Genomic DNA, 23419 nt, shown 5'->3' on the forward strand with positions numbered 1-23419 from the left:
TCGATGAATAATCTTAAATTGAATAAGGCAATGACGAGAGTTAACAGAGCATTTATGAATATTCTCTAATGCATTAACCCATAGCTCGTCACTAATCTCCCCCCCTACTTCCTGCTCCCACTGTGATCTTATATACTGTGTAGAAGGTGAAGTTGTGGATAGTAGTGAGTTATACAGTAGAGAAATCAAGTGACGAACCCCATTTCCAAGCCTTAAGAGCTCATCAAGCTTCGCAGAAACAGCCTCACTAAGACAAGGCAAATGCTTTCTTACATAATCCCTGAGCTGCAAATATCGGAAAAAATTGTTTTTATGCAAACCGTATTTGGCCTGTAGTTGACTAAAGGAGGCAAAAGAACCGTCAATAAATAGATCACCAATATTTTGAATGCCCAAGTCTCTCCACTTTGTGAAAGCAGAGTCCATGGTAGAAGGAGTAAATGAGGGGTTCCCTCCAATTGGTAAGAGGAAAGATAAGGACTTTATTGCAAATGTTGATCTAATCTGCTTCCAAATGCGAATAGTACTATGGATTATACAATTATTATTATAGGCCATCTTAGCTATTTTTGTAGGGGACAAGATCACCGCCCCAATATCATACGGGCTACATGCTTCTCTTTCCATTTGGATCCAAGTGGAGTGTGTAAAGCTGTGATCTAACCACATTATGATAGTACGAAGAGCACAAGAATAGTAATACAGAGATAAATTAGGGAGTGCCAATCTGCCTACAGCTTTGGGTTTACAAAGGTGAGCTTTGCTTATTCTATGAGCTTTAAAATCCCACAAAAAAGGAATAATGATTGAATCCAGTTGCTTGAAAAAAATCTTAGGTAAAAATACAGGAATGTTTTGAAAAAGATAGAGAATTTGAGGTAGAAAAATCATTTTAATAATATTAACCCTTCCTACTAAGGAGATAGGAAGTGATCCCCAAAACTGAATATTATTTTTCAATTTGGACACTAGGGGGGGGAAGTTGGCTTTGAATAATGATTGAAAATCTTTCGTAACCTCAATTCCTAAATAAGTAAATTTATGATGTGTTAATTTAAAAGGAAAGTTTTGCGCAACAGAAAGATCTCGTACCTTTATAGGCATTAATTCGCTCTTAGACCAGTTTATCCTGTACCCTGAGAACGTACCAAAATGAGAGATAACTTCTAAGATTCTTGCGATAGTAACCTGAGGTTTAGTAATATATAACAGAATATCATCAGCATATAATGAAATTTTACTTACTGTACTGTACTTACTGTGTTATATCCATGGATATTGGGATCGGATCGAATAACGTGTGCTAAGGGCTCAAGTGCCAAAGCAAAGAGTAAGGGAGATAAAGCACAACCTTGTCTAGAACCCCTATGTAGTTGAAACGTTGAAGAGAGCATCTTATTAGTAAGAATTCTTGCACAGGGCTTGCGATAAAGAATTTTTATCCACTTTTCAAAACTATCACCAATATCAAATTTTTTCAAAACTGCAAACAGATAAGGCCACTCTAATTGATCAAAAGCCTTCTCTGCATCAAGAGAAATAATAACAAGATCCTCTGTGTGTGTGTTGTGGGAGTACATTATATTAAAAAGACGTCTAAGATTGGAGAAGGAGTGCCTATTTGGTATAAAACCTGTCTGATCAGGGTGAATGAGTTTATCAATTACAGACCCAAGCCCGATGGATAAAGCTTTAGCCAGAATTTTTTGATCACATGTCAGGAGTGAAATTGGCCTATAACTACCTACTTCTTCTGAATCTTTACCCTTTTTAAGTAATACAGTTATGGTAGCCTCATTTAAAGAAGGAGGCAAAATGCCCACAGTATTTGCATGGGTATACATACAAAATAAATAAGGTGATAAAAGATCACTGAATTCTTTGTAGAATTCACTAGGGTACCCATCGGGGCCCGGGGCCTTTCCACACTTCATTGACCCAATTGTATTTTGTATTTCAGAGACTGAAAGTTCAGCATTGAGGAAGTCGTGATCTTTCTGAACTAGAGTAGGGAGGTCACAACTATCCAAGAAGTTTTTTATAGCCAAGTCATCGATTAAGGCCCTAGAGGAATATAATTCCTCATAGAATTGTTTGAATCTGCTATTAATGTCCTTATGAGACGTTAATATAACACCATTTTTTGACTTAACTTTGCTTATAGTATGATCACTTTCCATTTTCCTAATTTGTCGAGCCAATAATTTATGAGGTTTTTCACCCAATTCAAAAAATGTTTGTTGTGTAAATAAAAATCCCCTAGTTATGCGATCCGAAAGAATCTGGTTGTATTTAAACCTTAATAAAAGGATCTTCTTATAGATCTCCATGGATGGGAATGCCGCATTTTCTTTATCCAATCTATTAATTTGTTGTTCCAGATCTGCCAACTCAGCCCTTTTTCTTTTCTTTCTAGCAGCCTGAAAAGAAATTATGCAACCCCTGATATAAGCTTTCATGGTTTCCCACAATATTGAGGGGGACGTTCCAGGAAGATCATTCATCTCGAAGAAAAAAGAAATTTGTTTTCTTATAAAATTACAAAACTGTGGTTCCTTTAAAAGCTGTGGGTCCAGTTTCCATATCCTGTCACAATGAGGCAAATTAGCTAGATTTAAAGAGAATGAAAGAGGAGCATGATCTGAGATCACTATATCATGATATGCAACCTTACTAGCAAGTGACACCAATTTAGCATCAGCCAAGAAATAATCAATTTTAGTATATACATTATGAACATTGAAATGAAAAGAGTATGCTCTGTTTTGAGGGTTAAAAATTCTCCAAATATCAAACAAATTAGAATTATTACAATATTCCTTCATAAAAATGCTGGAATTAGAAGGAGGTGCTCTACGGGACGATGATCTATCCAGATATGGATCCAAAACTAAATTCAAGTCACCTGCAATGAGTAGGTTTGTTTGCGAGATGTCAGGGATTTGAGCGAAAACATGCTTAAAAAATGAAGGTGAGTCTGAATTAGGGCCATAAATATTAACCAGTGTTATGGGTAGTGAATATAAATCTCCAATAACTATTAAATACCTTCCCTCCTTATCTGCGATAGTTGTCTTATGAGTGAATGGAGTGCCCTTCCTGAAGAGTATGGCCACCCCTCTTGATCTAACTGCACATGTAGAATGATAAGTTTGACCAATCCATCTACATCTTAGCTTTATGTATTCATTTTTATTTAGGTGCGTTTCTTGGAGAAAAATTATATTACTAGATAACATCTTTAGATGCGCCAATACCTTGCCCCTTTTAACTGGGTGATTTAATCCTTTAACGTTCCAAGTAACTACAGTAAATTGTCTCCCCTTATCCTGCTGCATTAAATTATCCTGCGTGGCGTAGGCTCATTCAGTTTGTTTATAAACCCCATCAGTGCGAAATGCATGGTCAAATCCTGAGTATAAATGTCCCAAAACAACCCTCCCTTTAACATACTCTTGCCTATACTGAGAGAAAGCTTCAGAGTAAGGCGCGACCCCACTAAGGAAGTTACAAAATAAAAAGCAAAAAAGAACACAGAACAGCAATAACAAGATATTGAGAAATAGACATTCACCATACTAACTTCCCTCACTAAACCCTTCTAATAATAGAAGTTTAGAACAGCCCCGCAACAGGCAGATATTGTGTGCTCAAAAAAAACAAGACTTGACAAAATTTAAAACTTATGAAAAGAGATAAAAAAAATAAAAAAAAATTCTGTAAGGTTAATCATACCATATTTGCTGCAAAATGAACTAGAAGACAGTTTCAAAAGAGAACATAACTAAAGACAGTCCGTAAACCTAAACATTAGACCGCTCTGCATTAGACCGTTCTGCAGTTATTAATTACCCAGCACGACAAAGCATTTGTCAGCGGTCTACAGATCCCCAGCATCCTTCCTGCCCGTACCAAAGTGAAGCTCTGCAAACTCTTCGGCTTTCCTTGCATCCGTGAACACTGTCTCAGTGCCATTAAAGGTCACTCTCAGCTTCGCTGGAAATATTGTCCCATACCGTACACCTGGCTTATCTCGAAGCATTGTTCTGGCTTTGTTGAACGCAGCTTTGCCACCTCAGGAGTGAAGTCCGGGAAAACACGGATCTTCTGACCATTATAAGTAAGATCCTTTCGTTCAGCAGCTTTCTTGAGGACTGTTGTCACATCCCGAAAATAATGAAGTCGTACTATAAGAGATCGCGGCGGTTCGGTGTCTTCTGGGCGCCTTCGCAGAGCCCTGTGGGCACGATCCACTAGCGGACAATCTTCTAGTGACAGCGCGCATTTCAAAAGTTCTGAAACAAATGTGCTGATTTCTTTGCCCCTCTCAGATCCTTCTTTCAGTCCGGCTATTCGCACATTTTGTCGTCTAGATCGCCCCTCTAAATCCACACACTTGTCAGTAAGAAGATTCACTTCAGCACACAAGCGTTTCACCTCCGACTGAAGCTTGGTTATGGCATCCGAAGAATGCGTTGCTGAGCGTTCTAGGTCGGCAAGAGTAGAACTGTGTTGCGCGGTCGTATTTTGCAAGGCCAGAATAGCGACCTGAGTTTCAGATTTGAGAGCAGAAATTTCACCTCTGATAGTTGTGGCCATCTCTTCAATACGAGTGTCAATAGTATGGCAGATTTCATCTTTAGTAGCGCGTAGATCAGAACGTAGCGAGTTAATGGCTTCCAGGACTGTAGCATCTGCCGACCGTTGCGAAGCTTCGCCCGATGGAACATCTTCGTCAGGGGAGGTTGGTGCGATAGGGCCTACCTCACTCTGCTTTTTGTTTTTTGAGGATTGTGTCTTCGAGCTCGCTTTCATCTTGTAACTAAATAGTATAAAGGAAACTTGACCTAATACAACTTGCAATAAAAAAACTTATTATGTAGGAATTATTGTGAAAGATGTCAATTTATTAATTTTGCGGGAGCTGCAGGGGAATGCGACTTACCGACCCATAGCTCACTAGCGCCCCCTGGAAATGGAGTTTCTTACACAACAGCTTTGAAAAGACACTTCATGATTACAGCACTACTATATTCTCATCTCCATTCAGACTAGAGCTTCATCAACATCACATTAGTGATTAATTATGAGACAAATTCAAATTGTGCTGTAAAGTAGTTTTAAAGTGACAATAGTGTAATTTTATGTGAGTGAGAGACTTTAATACAGTGCAGTCAGAAATGTATGTTATTTATACAGTTATACAGTATTTTATACATATATACAAGTTAACAGAGTTAATGTATAACTCACATACTGTACAGTCATCATTAACATTTATGAAACCCTGTCTTAAAAAGCTATGATTATTAATATCAGTCTGTATTCAGTATGTATAACAAGAAACACAAACGGTGTCTCTCTGTCAGCTCTCTGAGCTCTCTGCTTCAGGACCCTGTGGTTTCTGCTGCGTGATTCAGATCAGAGGAGTTTATAAACACTGTGGTGAATTTCTCAAGTTACAGTGGAGAAAGAAGAGAGTGTCCGTGAGGAGAGTGTGTGGAGCCGGACTCAGAGCGGATATTTGAATGGAAATGGGAATTTCCTCAAAACCTGTAATTCCAAAAATCAAACAGTCAATTATGTAAAATCAGACATTCATTTGAAATAATAAAACTCTGAAACATGCCTTAACTATTTTAATACAGATCAATTATAGACAAACCAAATCACTCTGTTTATCAAAAACAATGTACTTATTGTGTTCATATTGTATTGAAAACACTTTTGCTGCTATTGAGGTTGAATATGGGTAAGGTATGGGTAGGTTTAAGGGTGGGTTAAGGTGTAAGGGAACGGTCAACAGTGTAATTATAAATGTAATTAAATAAATTATTTACAGATGTAATTAAATGCAGGCATTTTTAAATATAAGTACAATGTAAAAACATTGCATTGAACTAAATGATTAATTTAAATGTTAGTACATAGTTGTTAAAGACACCTAATATAAAGTGGGACCAAATATGCATATAAATATATGAATGTTCAGGTATATGAAAATGTGAATATTCAATTGAAATTATTACTTACTGCAGTGTCTCTAGTTTATAATGTGGAGAATTCTTTAGATCAGTGAGCAGTTCACGTCCTGAACGTCCTATTTTATTCCCAGATAGATCCAGTTCTCTCAGGTGTGAGGGGTTTGATCTCAGAGCTGAAGTCAGAGCAGCACAACCTTCATCTGTGACTCCACAATCCCACAACCTGTAGAGAACAATGACACACTCTTCACTCTCTCAGTTCAGATCATTCTTAAAACTTTCTGTAGATTTCATCATAAATGTGTACATGCGCAAAAAAGCTAGATTCTGCGTACGCACAAAAGTGTTCAGATTTATAAAACCATGTGTTTTGAGTTACTACATGTGCAAAAAATGTAGGTTTTTGGTTTGATTCTGGTCTAAAGCTCGACAAACATAAATGGAGTAGTTAAAGAGTGTTTATTCAATCTTGTGAAACCTTTTTTATCAACCAAGAACTTTGAAAAAGTAATTCATGCATTTGTTATTTCCTGTTCAGACTATTGTAATTCACTTTATTATGGGATTAACAGCTCATCTATGGTTGACGAGAACACATAAATTTCAGCACATCTCTCCTGTCTTGATCTCTCTCCAGTGGTTTCCTGTAAAATTCAGAGTTGAATTTAAAATATTAATTTTAATTAATTAAAATATATCAAAATATTCATAAAAACAAAATTGTAGCTATAAAATACTTCTCAGATAAAGTTTTTTAGAATAGAGATTCATTCATTTCCACTGGCCAAATAGTATTTTAATTGTTTTAAACAAATCAAATCAAATTTATGCAGTTTTGCTGATAATGTAATCATATCTTTTAGGATGTTTATAAGCTATTTTTAGTGGAAACAGATCCTACTTGTTTATTGCAGAGTAAATATACAATTGACTGACAAAGTATTTTAAAGAGGAAACGTGCAAATCTTGCCATAATATTGAAGTAAGTGTGCATCACTGATCATCGTTCTCACTAAAATATTTAGTCATATCATGAGATCTGCAGTTTAGTTTAAAGAGGAATTATTGTGCTCCTATCACTCCTCACTGTCATTAAAACAGCGTATCACAGGAAAAGTTATCAAAAGTTGCACATCCACTGTCTAAATTCATATAATTTCTGTTTAACTTCTGCATAATGACTTTCAGTGCTTATCGCCATTAATGAAAGTGGAATATTAATGTAAATGTGTTTATCAAAATGAAGACAGAGTTTAAAATCACTCTGTTTACTTCATTACTTTTCTCACTCTAGTAAAACAGTTTGTACTCATGGGTCAGAGTTTGTGTGCAGGTTAAGTTAACATTAAGTTTGTTTTTATAAATCCCATCTTTTGTGTAGGAAGTGGCGTACGGCTCTTTCAGGACATGTTTTGTGTGTAACGCTTATAAATGAGGCCCATGTGCTGCGTTTCCCAAAAGCATCGTAAGCCTAAGAAGTTCATAAAAAACAGTCATACGACTATTCTTAATATTTCGGTCTGTTTCCCAAAGCATTAATGAACTCACAGCAGCAGAAAGAGGCTGAACACTTCAAATATACTTTACATTGTGATTCATGAGAGTCAAATATGATCTTACTGCAGTTTCTCCAGTTTACAGTGAGGATCCTGTAGTACATCAGACAGCAGATTCACTGATTCTCCTATTTTATTCCATGACAGATTCAGTTCTCTCAGGTGTGAGCGGTTTGATCTCAGAGCTGAAGTCAGAGCAGCACAACCTTCATCTGTGACTCCACAATTAAACAAACTGTAGAGAACAATGACACACTCTTCACTCTCTCAGTTCAGATCAGTTTAGCAGTGAATCCATTATTAAAGAGAAAATACAAACTTAATTATCACATTTTGATTTGTGCTTTGAGATATAAAATGTCACAGAGCACAAAACATGATGTGTGTGTGTAATTAAAAAAAGAAAAACAATACTTTAGAAAGTGTCAACAGGGGCGGATCTAGAAAATTATTTATAGGGTGGCAAAGGGGTGGCATGAGGTCTATGAGGGGTGTCAACACCAAAGCAAGCGCCCATGCATAGTTTTTAGAGATTTATGGCCTGACATACACAATTGTGTTCACAAACATCGCATTACCAAAATAAATAACAAGATTTCAATATCCATCACGGCACCAAGTAAAGGCACTATATGAAAAACATCAACAGATTCAAAATGAGCCTGACCTTGTATCAGTAAAGGAGATGAGCAGTTTTATTAATATTACACAGGTTACTTCGATGGCATAAATCACATGTTTTAGTGCAAGTTAAAGAACAATAAAAACTTTTAATAATTTTTTTTTTTTGAGTTTCTGTTATTAACAGAGGTGGGAATGTCTGTGTGTGTTCACCCAGAACAGCCTATCAACTACATACTCTAGCAACACCCCAGCAACTGCACAGCAAGAGCCTAGCAACCACCCAGAATCTCCTAGCAACCACCTAGCAACACTTTAGCGATCACCCAGAACATCTATATTCTGGCCTAACTGACCAAACTATTTATGTTTTTTTAAACAAGACTTTAAGTTGGCTTTATGACAAGCCAGCAAAAATGTGTCTTTCAAACTTTTAATCTAGTTGAAATGAAACAATTCAACATTTTCTCACAACTATAAACACAATCTCAAAACTATGCACCAACTTGTACAAACCTCAGACTTCCAGGTCAAAATAAAATGTTTTAGTCAAAAACTTATTCTTGTCTGACAAAATCAAACTTTGGCCTCAGATGACACACAAAACTTAACAAATACACAGACTACTGCACTGCCCAGTGAACACTAGTGAGATCAATTCATGTAACACTGTAACAAAAATACAGCTTACTGGGATTCAGGAATTATTTTGCATCTCACTGTCTGCTACACTATACAAAAATACATTTACAGATACAGTAAAATACAGCAATGATTGTTTTTCTTTCTTTTTTCATTTTACTATTGTAAATTGATCTGGCATTAGATATGAATGAACTTTAACCATGATGAAAGTGAAGCGGGCGGTCGGTGAATCAGCTCGCAAAAAAATTACGAAAATTCGAGGACTTCTGAGTTAGCCGACAAGCAGTAATTTTCCGATTCACAAACAAATGAAAAACAATTAATGAGTGAACTTGGCTACGCTTTGTGTTTTTGACTCCCAAAGAACCGGTTCATAAGAGTCATTTGTTAATGAACCGTCATGCAGCTTATTGAAAGACGTGTTTTCTTGCCATTATTTTGCAATACGCTGTCTTTTTTATGTCATCACATTGAAGCGCCGCTGCTGAAAAGTAGTAGTAGTACTTGAAACACTGCTAACATTTATATTTTATTCTCTGATAATTTTGGGGTGGCAGATGGGGTGACAAAGCTTTTTCTTAGGGTGGCAGTTGCCACCCCGTGCCACCCCGGTAGATCCACCCCTGAGTGTCAATGCAGAAAGATGAAAGTGATGAACAGTAAAAAAAACTGAATCCAGCATGTTCTTCATTTCTCTTTACACTTCAAATATACTTTACATTGTGATTCATGAGAGTCAAATATGATCTTACCACAGTTTCTCCAGTTTACAGTGAGGATCCTGTAGTACATCAGACAGCAGATCCACTGAATTTTCTATTTTATTCCCAGACAGATTCAGTTCTCTCAGGTGTGAGGGGTTTAATCTCAGAGCTGAAGTCAGAGCAGCACAACCTTCATCTGTGAGATCACAATAACTCAACCTGTAGAGAGATGAAAATCAAACAGCATAATAAATAGTTAAACTATCAAAAAAACATCAAACAACTTTCAATTCCAATATAATTTAACAATGTCAAATTCTTTTCCAAGTTTCATGGTCAAATTCACACTAATAAAAAAAAGTTAAGATTGAATTAATTTAATATTTATGTATTTATTAACTTTAAACCAAGGGTCTTCAACCGGGGGTCCACAGCGGTACTGCAGGGGTCCGACAATTAATGTTTGATCACAGAAAATGTTTTGATCTCTTGAACTCAATGGCCAATCAGAGGAGTTTCATTTAGTCAGAATCCACTCACACACAAAATATTCATATCAATAAATTTTTGAAATTCTATTCCAATTATTTGTAAAAGTAATGACTTATTAAATAATCTTAAATGTCTCACTGTACATTGTTATTCTTGTTATGGTGGAGCCGCTGCTACACATTACATCTGCTCTTTACTAGAGAACCTGCACTAACTTCAGATACTCAGAGATTTGAGTCTTAATTGTTCATCTGACAGTAAAATTAAAATGTATGACTCTGCTATGTTAACCATAAAATATCTTAAATTCTTTTATGTCATTTATTTAAATGTTTAAATTCCTTCTTTATGTGTGAAAACACTGACTTTATTTGAATGTATTTTACATTGTCACGGTTTAGAAAACACATCAAAATACTGACCACTAAACTCTGGACAACTTCTGCAGCTCTGAAGATTTATGAACTTTTATAGATGGAGCTGTTGAATGCTTGAATCTGATTGGTTGACGAATGTTATAATGTGTGTGATTATTTTCAGGGAAACACACGGCTGAAGTAGTTCTAGCAGGTCTTGACCACATTACAGTTCATATCACTTCACCAAAGTTATTTCAGTTATTTCATAAAGTTCTTACAGCCTACAACTGCAAAAGAAACAAAACCCACAACGACACTGACCAAGAAAATAAATATAGTAAACAATATGATAAAAACAATCAATTATTGTCAAGGTTTTTGCCACAAAATATGTTTTATTATGTCCTGAAAGGTCATACTCACTTTCTCCTACTCTCTCTCACATACAGTACACACACACACACACACACACACACACACACACACACTCACATAGAAATGTGTTGTCCACGCTGCTCTGACGAATTAATCAGTTAAATAGTTTAGTAACTTACAAGCTACATGACATTTCTCACCAGTGAGGAAATAATAGTTCTTGAGGTAGATAAACTTACAGTTTCACTATTAGTAGAGACAATGCTGCTGAACACTGTTGAGAGACGCACAGACTCAGTCTAATTCACATCTGCTTATTCTCTCTCTCTCTCTCTCTCTCTCTCTCTCACTTCCAGTGTGATTGTTGGTCGAGAGTGTGCGGAGCGGCGTGAGTGGTGCAGACTGCAGAGTGGTGTGAGTGAAACTTTTTTCTTCTTCTTTCTGTGTATCCCTTTGATCGTTTATTATTTGTTGTAAGTTTTGTTAGTTTAGTTTGTGGGCCGCGTGCTGTCCTTCATCTGGAAGCATGTCGGCCCAACAAACGCAGGGGTTGAGTTCACTCACGAGACGTCATGCGATTAAGGTGAGTGTAGAGGAATGTTGTTTGGCTGTTGGAGAAGTAGTGGGACATGCTAGTGTTTTGTCCGCTTCTAGAATGAACAACGCAACGGTGGTTTTCCTAGACAGCGTAGACAAGGCAAATGAGTTGGTAGAACAGGGAATTGTATGGGAGGCCGAATGGGACTAAACACATTGAAACTTGCACGTTCATGTGAAATACTTGTGCATACATATGTGAAATACTTGCACGTTCATGTGAAATACTTGCGCATACATGTGAAACACTTGCACGTTCATGTGAAATACTTGCGCATACATGTGAAACACTTGCACGTTCATGTAAAATACTTGCGCATACATGTGAAACACTTGCGCTGACTAACATATATTTGGGCACATATATAAAACACGTGCGGTTACGCAAAGTCCTTGCATATACCCTGTAACTGCCCAAGTACTGTTGTGCCTGCACCTGCAAACATTCTCACGTGTGAGAGAGCAAAAACATTTTAGTGTGTCCGGAAGTCGTTTCATTGCAACCGGAAGCTTAGTTAATTAGGAAATTGAAGCGCGGTTTATTGGAATCTAGCATGCAGTCATGGCAGATAGTAAGGCTGCTGCCGAGGCTGTAAATATTTTGCGAAATCTTCTTTGTTCTCCAGTCTTGATCAATACGATCGCTAATTCCGTAGATTCGAGTCCTTCGACCAGTCAGACTCAGATTGATTCAGAAATTGGGGCATTGTTTCGACCCACGCATAATGTGGACGCTAGGAACACAAACCTCACACAGCACGTGACTTTACCGAGCACACCGGGATCAGAGAACCAGACGCCCCGTTTCATAGCAAGACGATACAGCAGCTGGAAACCCAACTCCAAAGGAAAGAGGTATGTACCGCATATTTATGTTTTTCATAGCCTATATTGTTGTTGTTTTTGTTGTTGTTGTTTTTTTGGGCAGGATGATGCAACTTGACGAAAATGAACTTCATTATAGTTATAGTTTGATATAAGTGTAGTCACCATTAGTTTTGGAAGATTAGAATTTGCATTACCACAGTTTTACTATAAATTCCATGGTTAAACTATGATTACTGTTGCAAAATCATGGTTAACTTATGGTTACCATGAACTGTAATATGGTGCAACCACAATACTGTAAATATTTACAGTACTCAAATATTTAACCTTTCATTTAGACAATGTGGGTTAAAAGTTAAAATGGTGCATTTTATTTTCCACATAAAAGGGTATTATATTTGATTATTTTCCCTAGCACTTACATTGAGCTAGTTATCATCAAGAGAAAATCACATCACCTGTGTGTGTGTGTGTGTGTGTGTGTGTGTGTGTGCCCACGCGTGTGCACATAAGATCTCTTAGTTACACAGTTAACCAACAACATCCTCTTCTTTGTGTCTTGACATTTTCTGCCAGACAAGAGTAGGGGTTACAGCAACTGATAGCATTTTTATGACATTTAATAATTTATTTCTCTCTTTTTTCAGGCCAAAACCACCATATCATAGGGTTTATAATAAAGATATAATTCTTCTGACACACCCCAAAGAAAACAATGTGGTCAAGCAGAGAACGAAGCAGAAGTTGTATGAAAAGGGCCACATAATAAGTGCTTTTGAGTTTGATAAAACGTGGGACTACAGAACAGTCATGAATAAAATGCATGAGGCATTCAAAGGGAAAATTCCATGTGGTGTGGGGTAAGTTGGTTTGTAATCATGCATATGCAGGTGTGTACAACTTTTTAAGGTTAGTTAAGGTTTGAAAACGCCAAGCTTGATCTCATGCTAAAACTGTTGTGTTTAATCAAATTTTATAAAACATTATCAAAGTTTTACTCTTGTGTTATTTTTGTTTGTCTGTCAGTCTGGAAATCCTCTTGCCTTGTGGCAACAAACTTGTTGCTCCTACATTCCATGAAGGCCAGAAGCTCGATGGCAATGTGATTCAGAAGGTTTTCAAACGAGCTTCTCTTTATCTGAGACCATCAGAGCCTCTTCAAGTAAGTACAAGCCATTAAACTGAATTAATTTAAATACATTTATTTTATTTACTTTGTAATTAAGTGCATTTCCAAAAGGTTAATAGTTTAATTTGTCCTACTTTTTGGCATTAACTTCACACAAATGTGCACAATAGCACTAATAACACTAATCACAAGTTTCACTACTGCTAACTTGTTTTTGTAGTCAGTGTATGGAGAAACCTCAGATTCTGAAGAAAACTATGAGGAAGAGGCGGTAGATACAGGTGGCACAGATGATGAGTGGCCATCACATTCCTCAAAGTCAAGCAAAGAATTTGTTTCAGCAAGTGCTAAAACTTCAACAGCGGAGCTACCTGCGACAGAGTCCCATGGCATGGCAATATCCATTTCAACACATGTTGAACAACCATCAACAAATGCTCAAGCCTCTTCTAGCAGCCAACAAGAAACGCCACAATCAAATAGCCCCACCCCAAGGCGCTGGCAAAATGATTATGGAACTTACATTAACCTCATAAATGACTCATTAGATGAAGATGAGGATGAAGAATTGTACACCGCTATTATTGCCAGCATTGAGGACCAGACGTAAGTGCATTATGCTTAATTTAAAGCAATAGTTTTACTGATCTTTTGATCACATCATCTGGAGGAGTGAGTCTTTTTCAAATCATGGTCGGTTAGTTAACATGAAGTAGGAGCTTTTTTAAGTAGGTGACTTTTTACTACAAATTTTTAAGATGGCATTTTGACACATTTTTGAATGATTTCTTTTTTACTGTTATTGTCATTTTAGACGCCCCAAAGAAGATGCCTCCCTAACTGATATCTTAAAAGAACTTGGTGAAAAAATCAGAAACACAGGCATTTGCAAATTCAATATCAATCGTGCAGCAGTGCTTGATGGAGCTATTCGAGGCTTTCGAAGAGTGTCATACAACCCAAACCACACAATGTGCATCAAGTTCTCTGATGACAAGGGAACAACCGAAGAGGCTGTTGATCTTGGTGGCCCCCGACGAGAATTTCTACGGTTACTTATGGAAGCACTGTCTCACTCCGAAATGTTTGAGGGACATGAGGGACACTTGAACTTGGCCCTTGATTCCTTTGGTATGTATAATTGCATTGAATCAGTTAACGTTATAGTAATAATGAATTGATGAATTTATTTATTTTGGGCCACAGTATTATAACAAAGTGGTAGTTGCCCGTTGGACTTTTACTCTCATTTTACAGCTGTGCGGGATGACAGATATTTTTTTGCTGGTCGATCCATTGCTGTCAGCCTGGTTCATGGAGGCCCACCGCCATGTTTCCTCTCTGAAACTCTTTTCAGCTGCTTAGTTAAAGGACCAGAGATGAGCAGACCAGTCATTGAGGACATTGCAGACAATGAACTCTATGAAAAACTGAAACGGGTTTGTGGACATTTTTACGTTTTCTACTTGTGTAATGTGCATTTTATTTTGTAAGGCATGCTATGAATGTTTTTCTTTTGGATGTTAAAAAAAATAAATGTGTATATATAATGTATAAAATGTGTGTTTGTGTATATATAGATATATATTTTTTGTTTTTGGAACCAGATTTCTGAATCCAGAACAGTGGAGGAGCTTCAGACATCTGCTGAGCCTTTGACAGATTACTTGTCTCATGCTGGCTGCCTAAGACCTCTTACAAGTTTGATGGACAAGAATCCGTTACTGGAGGATGTTCTAATGTTTCAAGTGATTCACCGTGTCCGTGGTCCCTTTGAAAGGTACATATATGTCTCCGTGTATACTGAATACTATGCTCTTTTAGTCTATTGGACAAATAGGTTTACATGTGTTTTTGCAAGCTCATTATTTTAGCTACTCTTTTAGGTCTACCTCGGTAGTAGCAATAAGGGTTTAAGTGACTGTTATAAGAATAAGATGAAGATGAGGGTAGATAGGATCCAATACAAAGTTTTAATAACAATAAACACAAGAACAGACGGATTGTTTAAACATGGGATAAACGCAAACATCAACCGACACTAAAGACTGAAAACAGAGGAACTAAATACACAGACAAAACTAACTAAATGATGAGCAGCTTGGCTGGAGGATTATTGTCTATGGTAACTGATGAGTGGAGGGAAATCAAACAGAGGAAACATGTGACTGACAAGTCAAGTCACCTTCATTTATATAGTGCTTTTTATAACAGATTGCCTCAAAGCAGCTTTACAGTGAGAATAGGAAATTAATTTTGCTTTAGAAGAAAAGCTAAAGTAAGTTTTTGATTAATTTGTTGTAAAAATGGCTTAGTTATTTAATTTTTATGCCACTTAACACCATCCTCAACTAAAACAGAAAATCCCCAGTGAGTCTAGATTTAAACTGACTTCCTGAACAATGCTAGGAAGACAAACAAACTAAAGGTCCATGAAGGTGGCACTAACTAAAGATAAACATGACAGGAACACTGTTTAATAATGGAGTGTTGGATTATCTTCTCTGTCTCAATTTTGTATATTTAGGTTTAGAGATGGATTGAAAACACTTGGAGTGCTCCAGAAGATCCAGCAACATCCAGAAGCCTTTCATGCTGCCCTCTGCTACACTCCGAGGAACCTTTCCGCAGACATCATGGATGGGCTGTTTGAAATCAGATGGTCCGAGACGGGAAGCAATAGACGAGCCAATGAAAACCGAGTGGTCACCTATTGGAGAGATTACCTCCAGGATGCTGAAGGTGGGCATTTTAGTGTTAAAAGCTTTAGAATACTGGTGCTGCGTCCTAATTTGCATACTATCCGTTCTAAATAGTATTCGAAAATAGAATTGGTATGTCCCAAATTGTAGTATGTTGAAAAGAATATTCCAAAGATACCCGGATGGTCTACTATTCAAATTAGTATTCTGGTCAGAATTCAAAGTGCAGATCGACACACACTCTTAATGGCTGATATTACCCACAACCCATTGCGCGTTGGACTCGATTAGAACTACAAACATGACGGATGTGCGAGTAGAGAGGTTTAGGTAAAGGAGCTTGAATGATCAATTATCAGTATTTAACCTGATGAAAAGATATTTATTCAATATTATCCATATTATATATCACCTGCAGCAGCATCGTGAACATTTGTAATGATACGTTTGGCCATTAACTAAACTCACACTAATATATTGTAGTCTCTACATTGTTCATTAGGCTGTTTACAAATAGTGAATTCTTCATTCATTGTCTCTGTAATTAACACAGTTATTGTTTGTCACAGGAAATGGGCAAGTATCATTAATCAACCTTTATTACAGATTAATTGTATTCATATGTGGTGGTCCTTAAATGTTTACAAACACATTGAACACACAGACACACTCACACTTACTCTCACTCACACACACTCACACAGACTCTCTCTCTCTCACACACACTCACCCACTAAAACTCTAACACACACACTCAGACTCTCACTCTCACACACACTTGGACTCAAACTCACACACTCAGACTCTCACACTAAAACTCTCTCACTCACACTAATTAGTGTTTAGTGTAAGCCACTGCATACAGTATTAGTTATTAATTTTGTCAGCATGTTTAATGGTTTTCTATGCTACATTTCCATCAGAGGAGGAAGGGCCAACAAAGCTGGAGGACATTTTAACATTTGCAACCGGATCGAATGTGGTGCCACCCATTGGTTTTTCTCCTCAGCCCTCTCTGGAATTCCTTCACAATGAAGGAAAATATCCAGTAGCCAACACCTGCATCAACTGCCTTCGACTCCCCATCCACAAAAGTTACGAAGACTTCAAAAACAACATGGACTTTGGGATCCAAAATACTCAGGGTTTTGGAATGCGGTAGAGGCATGAAGCCATTTGTTCCTTGGTTTTGTTGAGCCAAAAGTGTACTGTTTATACTGCAGGTATGTGAACACTATTTTGTGTTATGTTGAATTATTCTTTACAGGTACTATAAGAATGCGGTTATGTTAGAGGCACACTGCCCTGTTAAATTTTACATCCAAGCCTCTGAAAAGACATGCACTTATTTTGTATTATTTAGAATTTTCAGTTTGGTAGATTACAAGTGAATAATAACCTGTTAATGAGTTAGCCTTGTTAAACAGTGTTTATTGTTGATCTGTGCAATTTAGTTGTTATTTGACTAAACACTTTAAGACAACAGCACAACTTTACATTTGCACAACTTAAATTTGCACTACTATGCACTTTAACCTTTATAAGTGATGATGCAAATTTTTTGTTTTGTTAAAATAAATGTTACATGTTCTGAGGCTCTTGACATCTTTATTATGGTGCAATATGCAATTAAATTAACATAATGAACATGATATTTTCCTTGTGTATTTTGAATGTTTTAGTTTTATTTAACTATTCAACACAGTACAAAAAAGAGATAACACTTGACTTTAAGGGACTTGTAAAAACAAATTTACAATTACTGTCTCGTTTCAAGAAAATTTACAAGCGCCAAGAAAATGTCAATTCCGTGATTACCATCATCTTGTAGAGGATCAAACATCTGGCGGATTTCATTCAGGGTAGTGTCGTTTACATGAAAAGTGTTTTCAGGAATTGCAACTTGGTTGCTGAGCACATCTTCAGCCAAGTGTCCAGTGTCAACATTAATTGAAGAGTTATTTGTATCAAATACACTGTTCACTGCCATGTTATTTTGCCCAACAGAACAAATAACTCCTCTGTACCACAATTGCAAAGGTGTCATGTGTCTTTCTGTAGATAAAGCATGGTTATTCCACTGGTTTGTGAATTCCCTCGCAGCCCTTTGGATTCGTGGCAGGTAAATATAATGTAAGCCAAACAGGTGCAGTTCAGACAGTGAATCAAGAATAAATTGATTCTCCATGAAACTGAACAAGTCTGAGTAGTAGTATGACACTACACGGTTAAGTTCACCCCAAAGTCTTTCTATCCGCTGATTGTGAACACTGCGTCCTGCTATGATACTTCCCCTGTTCAGTCCTCTTCTTCTCAGCATGAATCTTGCCACCTCGATGTTTTCCATTCCACGATCACATCTGACTCTAGAAGGCAATCCGAAGTTGTACACCCCTCTTTGAAACAGAGACAAAACGCTGGAAGCCCTGTTGTTGTTTAAGCAGTCAAGGTATATGATTGTACGGCTATACCCGTCTACGCATCCATGGAACACAAACCTCCATCTAACCAATTTATGGTTTCCGTCTATGTGCCTGTCAATAGATAAAATGGCAATGATGGATTATTGAGCTGTTCACCTTGTAAAATCTAATGAAATCCAATTATACTGTAAAAGACAAATTCCTTAACTTCCTGTCTTAAAGTCAGCTTCCAGTAGGTTCAACACCAGAATGATTCTCATTGGCAAAACTACCGCCAGGTTGGGAGAATGTGTTGAAGGCTAGTTGTGATTTACTCCTGATCAGAGCTGAATTAATCTGATCATGAATACAGTAAAACAGTGTAATATTACTCCAGTGTAAATCAGCTGTTCTCTGTGTGAGTATATAGTAAAGTACTTGATTTATCACACTTATTTATGATAAATCACACTTTACTATATTCACACAGAGAACAGATATTTTAAATTGTAAAAATAGTTCACAATATTATTGTTTTTGCTGTATTTTGGATCAAATAAATTAAGCCTTGGTGGCCAGAAGAGACAATGTGAACAAACTGACTTAAGTTAATACGACTACTGAGCATGTTCTGGCGATATGTAACAGTGCAACACCCGAGAACGAGCTGCGCGTTACCTCCCGAAATTCTGTATTATAACAAACGTAAATGTCATTCTGGTGTAATACCTATTGTAACTGCACTAGTGTAAGTTAGTTAATGCATTTACCTTATTTGTCATTATTACTACTTCTACAGACAGTTTAATAATCCATACAGTAATCTGTAAAGTTACAATAACATACAGTAGGCCATGAGAATAGTTAATTGATTACATACCATAATTCATTAGGACCTCCGACACTGTAAATTCTGCGACGAATGGCTTGCCTACGTCGAAAGCATCGTCCGACAGGGTCAATTTCCTGCAGAATTTGGCGGACCCTCCATCGCTGAATGCGGAATCCCCTTGAGCGAAGACTTCCCCTGACATATGATTCACCAGCATTTGGAGTGTTCTCTAGAATTTGCCTAATGATTAAAGTCAGATTCTCATCTGGCAATGAGCTGTATTCATTCGATGGAATAGAAAGACGTTGCCGGTGACGGAATAAAGTTCGCCGGTCTATTCCAAACAGTGAAGATATTCCCTGCCAGTTATAACCCAAATCCAAGCAGTGGTTAATCTGATCTGCTGTCAAATCATACCGTGGGCGACCAGCAGTGCCACTGTGAATTGTTGGCGGGACGATGCAATTGTCGGTGTCTTGTAGTATTTGGCTGTCAAATTGCTGCAGAATTAAACGGAGATTATTATATAATGAATCCAGAACAATAATGCAGTCTTCAGACCCCTGGCCTCCCGCACGAGTAACTACATTCGTAATTGAACGAATTGTCCGTGCATGGTGCTCTAGTTCAGTAAAGTATGGGATTGCAGGGTCAGTTTGTAAACATTCTATGCACCGAAGGACACGCGAAAGAAAATTAAAAATTTCGTCAGAGTTTGCAATAACACACGAGTGATCACATACGAAAAAGCCTATTGTAAAGAATAACAACAAATACTTCATTCTTTAAACAAGTTTGGATGGAGTAATATTTAAGATATAACCTCCGGTTGCAACGAAACGACTTCCGGACACACTAAAATGTTTTTGCTCTCTCACACGTGAGAATGTTTGCAGGTGCAGGCACAACAGTACTTGGGCAGTTACAGGGTATATGCAAGGACTTTGCGTAACCGCACGTGTTTTATATATGTGCCCAAATATATGTTAGTCAGCGCAAGTGTTTCACATGTATGCGCAAGTATTTTACATGAACGTGCAAGTGTTTCACATGTATGCGCAAGTATTTCACATGAACGTGCAAGTGTTTCACATGTATGCGCAAGTATTTCACATGAACGTGCAAGTGTTTCACATGTATGCGCAAGTATTTCACATGTATGCGCAAGTATTTCACATGAACGTGCAAGTATTTCACATGAACGTGCAAGTGTTTCACATGTATGCGCAAGTGTTTCAATGTGTTTAGTCCCATTCGGCCTCCCATACCACGGCCTGTTTAATAGCGTTTAATAACGTGTCGGTGCCCATCGCTAAATAACATGTTCATATCGCAATGAAAATGAAAATACGAATCATCTTTTAGACCTACTTTCTAACCTCATAAAAAGACTCAAATGCAAAGACTACTCTTATGTTTGGGATGCTCCCGGCTTAATAACTTACCTCACTTGCCTCTGCAGGTGTCTTACGAAATTGGATGTTGTCCCACAGGTTTCTGAAATTGTTTTGTTGCAAAATTTGCAGCTGGCCTTGTGTTTCCTCCTCTTCAGTGTACTGTCAACAAATTCTCTGTGGTTTGTAAAACCAAATTGTATTATGCTGCTGTTCGCCGACATCGTGTCTGTGGCCAAAACGAAAATGATTGATGGACGCGCAGAGTCAGGCATATGACGCAGCCAGCAATGAGCCCCGAAAAAGCAACTCCGCTCCGCGTCGTGCCTAACAACTCCCCTTAGCTGTTAGAAATTCCCTGTAAATCACAGCTTTATGGGGCTTATTGCTTTTATAAAACGGTTACCACACAATACAAATATTAAATCCATATGCATCAATACAACTTTCATTTAGCAAAATCACTAAAAGCGATCCTTCCACTGGACAAATTAGTCCCTGACCTTGAACAGCGACAAAAGTTACATATTTGAAGCCATTAGATGGCGGCAAAGATTGTCTTGAGCAAGTAACTCAGTCAAAAACTTTTATATTTGAAACTTCTGAATCTGAACGAAACACGATGCAAATGACAAATGCTGTGTAACCAGGGCACGGGAAACCCATTAACTGTTTAAAGGACAAGATCGCAGCGGACATTCAAACTAATCTGTTTTTATGAACGTAGGACTGGCCTGAAGGAAAATGCGAAATCTGAATGATGGTAAATTAATACACTTGGTCACTCGATATTGTGCAGTGATACGCAGAACAGTTGGGTGTCGTGTTTCATTGTGTAAAACAAATCAAATAAAAAAAACACACCTATAGACCAATCAGAATCAAGGACTGGAATTAACCTTTTTACAACAGGCGACCAATGTCAATGCCCGTTCTAGATGTGTTGTGAATTTTCTGATCAAGCGCGCTCATATAGTGCTGGACTCGGTCGAGACCAACTAGAACATTTGGCGAGACCAATGACCAAGTCCGAGACAAGTCCGAGTGCAAATACCAGCGAGTCCAAGACAAGTCCGAGACAATAAAAAAACGTCTCGAGTCCGGACTCGAGTCCGAGTCCGGACTCGAGTACTACAGCACTACACTGCATACATACAAGTTGTAGTTAAAGGCTTCAAGTAAATAATGCTAACAATTAACTGTAGTAGTTTAGTTAGCCACCTTAGCTGGAGGGCTGCTAGGTTGTATTAGCTTAGCTCTCTAGCCTGGTTTGTTTACACTATGATGTCACGAGGGGTCGAGTTAGTACTTCCTTTGACAAGTTCGTGCCATGAGTAGCAGTGCATGTCACGGCAATTCAAGCAGTTCATGAAGAATGACTGCACATTTGAACCGAGTTACGCATTAAGTTAAAATGGGGCACTTATACTTCAATAATTCAAACTTAAATTCAGTAAGATGCAAGTATGATTTGACATTTGCAAATTTTACTAATGTAGAATTCTTCTCTCTACTTGAAACATCTTTTGACTAATTTAAAGAGTAGTTACCGCAATTTGCCGCAAATCAAAACTGGTCTAGGCACGCAGAAGTCTCATCTTGTGAGTAAATACTGATGTTTCTATCGGCCAATGAAACATAGTATTGACCACCAGGTAGCTATGTTTGTAGGTGCAGCTAAAATTTAGATGAATGAGTCTCTCTGACTATAATTTCTAAGGCCTTTGCTCTGTAGAAAGGATGCCGACATCCAAATCTACATTCATATAACACTGTACTGAGATTTTTCATCAGAAACAGGTTTAGCAATTCTGCAATTGGTATTTCTTCAACCAAAGTAGAATAATTACTTCTGGTACAGTTAACATGCTGCTGAGCTGAGATTCCTTCGTCAAAACAGGTTTACGCTCTAATACTGAAATTAGGTTTTCTTCGCTAAAATCAGATTAACTTTACACTGATACCATTTGACATATTAAAATGTGGCAAGACTCTTTCTGTTACAGCAGAGGTGTCAATTCAAGCTAAGTTTTATCTACATCTAGCAAGCCAGAACCACCAATTTACATGTGAATCGAACGTCGTGTCACATGTCATTTCTGAGTTATACATTATTAAACAAACTTTTAGTTGGTCGGTGGTTTAAGCGAGTGGCGTTAGGCCGTGCTAGCTTAACCCACTCAATCTAGTGTCATAGTGATGTATCTGTTGTTAGCATTTCCTTTGACAAGTTGTTGTCATGGAAATCAATGTACAATGTGCTTTATGCCTTATGCTAACTAGGAACCTTTGTAGAAGCTATGAGGAAGGCACTGTGTTTGCAGTTCAAAGTCACTAGGGTCTTAAGAACCCCTTCTGAGGGGCCTTGTGTGTTACAGGCCTTCTGTGTTAGGTCACATGAATGGCATTGTGTGAGGGCAGGTTGTGCTGCCCAAAAAGGTGACTAACTGGTGTAGGAGGCAAAGGTCCTGTTGGTGTCCTCCATTCATTCTAGGTTTGTCTGAGTCTGTGGCAAACCTTGGGGCTTTCAGATCTGCCCTGCTTGGTGTCGGTGCAGCACTCAATCTGCATTCAGACTTCTGAGTCTGAGAAATCCTTTATGCTGACTGGTTTCGGCTGCTAATAGCCTGATTGGAGGTTTTCTGGCTGTTAAGTCAGAAATCGTTGTGATTCTGGTGGGGTGTGATCCAGAACAGAGAGCCTGTCTTGGTGGGTCACACCAGTCAGGGACTTTGGCAAAGGGAAATGTCTATTATGTTGTCATGGGCGCTGTGTTCTTCTAAGCTGTAGGCTCTGGCC

The 23419-nt window shown here is 37.8% G+C and overlaps 2 protein-coding genes and 1 long non-coding RNA gene across 3 annotated transcripts; 1 reads left to right on the forward strand and 2 right to left on the reverse strand.

The window, feature by feature from the left end:
- Window positions 1-4911: 4911 nt before the first annotated feature.
- On the reverse strand, window positions 4912-9746 carry LOC125268139. Its single transcript, XR_007184812.1, has 3 exons — window positions 9559-9746; window positions 6034-6207; window positions 4912-5553 (listed from the first exon to the last, which is right to left on the reverse strand). It is a non-coding gene; the product is annotated as an uncharacterized LOC125268139 (long non-coding RNA).
- Window positions 9747-11141: 1395 nt separating this feature from the next.
- LOC125268086 (E3 ubiquitin-protein ligase NEDD4-like) lies at window positions 11142-17587 on the forward strand. Its single transcript, XM_048190194.1, has 9 exons — window positions 11142-12188; window positions 12809-13021; window positions 13188-13323; window positions 13511-13896; window positions 14105-14421; window positions 14548-14729; window positions 14898-15070; window positions 15818-16032; window positions 16916-17587. The coding sequence occupies exons 1-9, from the start codon at window positions 11896-11898 to the stop codon at window positions 17152-17154; spliced, it is 2154 nt and encodes a 717-aa protein (XP_048046151.1). The 5' UTR covers window positions 11142-11895; the 3' UTR covers window positions 17155-17587.
- Window positions 17588-17624: 37 nt separating this feature from the next.
- LOC125268099 lies at window positions 17625-20480 on the reverse strand. Its single transcript, XM_048190210.1, has 2 exons — window positions 19275-20480; window positions 17625-18526 (listed from the first exon to the last, which is right to left on the reverse strand). The coding sequence occupies exons 1-2, from the start codon at window positions 20006-20008 to the stop codon at window positions 17752-17754; spliced, it is 1509 nt and encodes a 502-aa protein (XP_048046167.1). The 5' UTR covers window positions 20009-20480; the 3' UTR covers window positions 17625-17751.
- Window positions 20481-23419: the final 2939 nt, after the last annotated feature.

The sequence above is a fragment of the Megalobrama amblycephala genome, linkage group LG5 (genome assembly GCF_018812025.1).
Source record: "Megalobrama amblycephala isolate DHTTF-2021 linkage group LG5, ASM1881202v1, whole genome shotgun sequence".
Taxonomy (NCBI): domain Eukaryota; kingdom Metazoa; phylum Chordata; class Actinopteri; order Cypriniformes; family Xenocyprididae; genus Megalobrama; species Megalobrama amblycephala.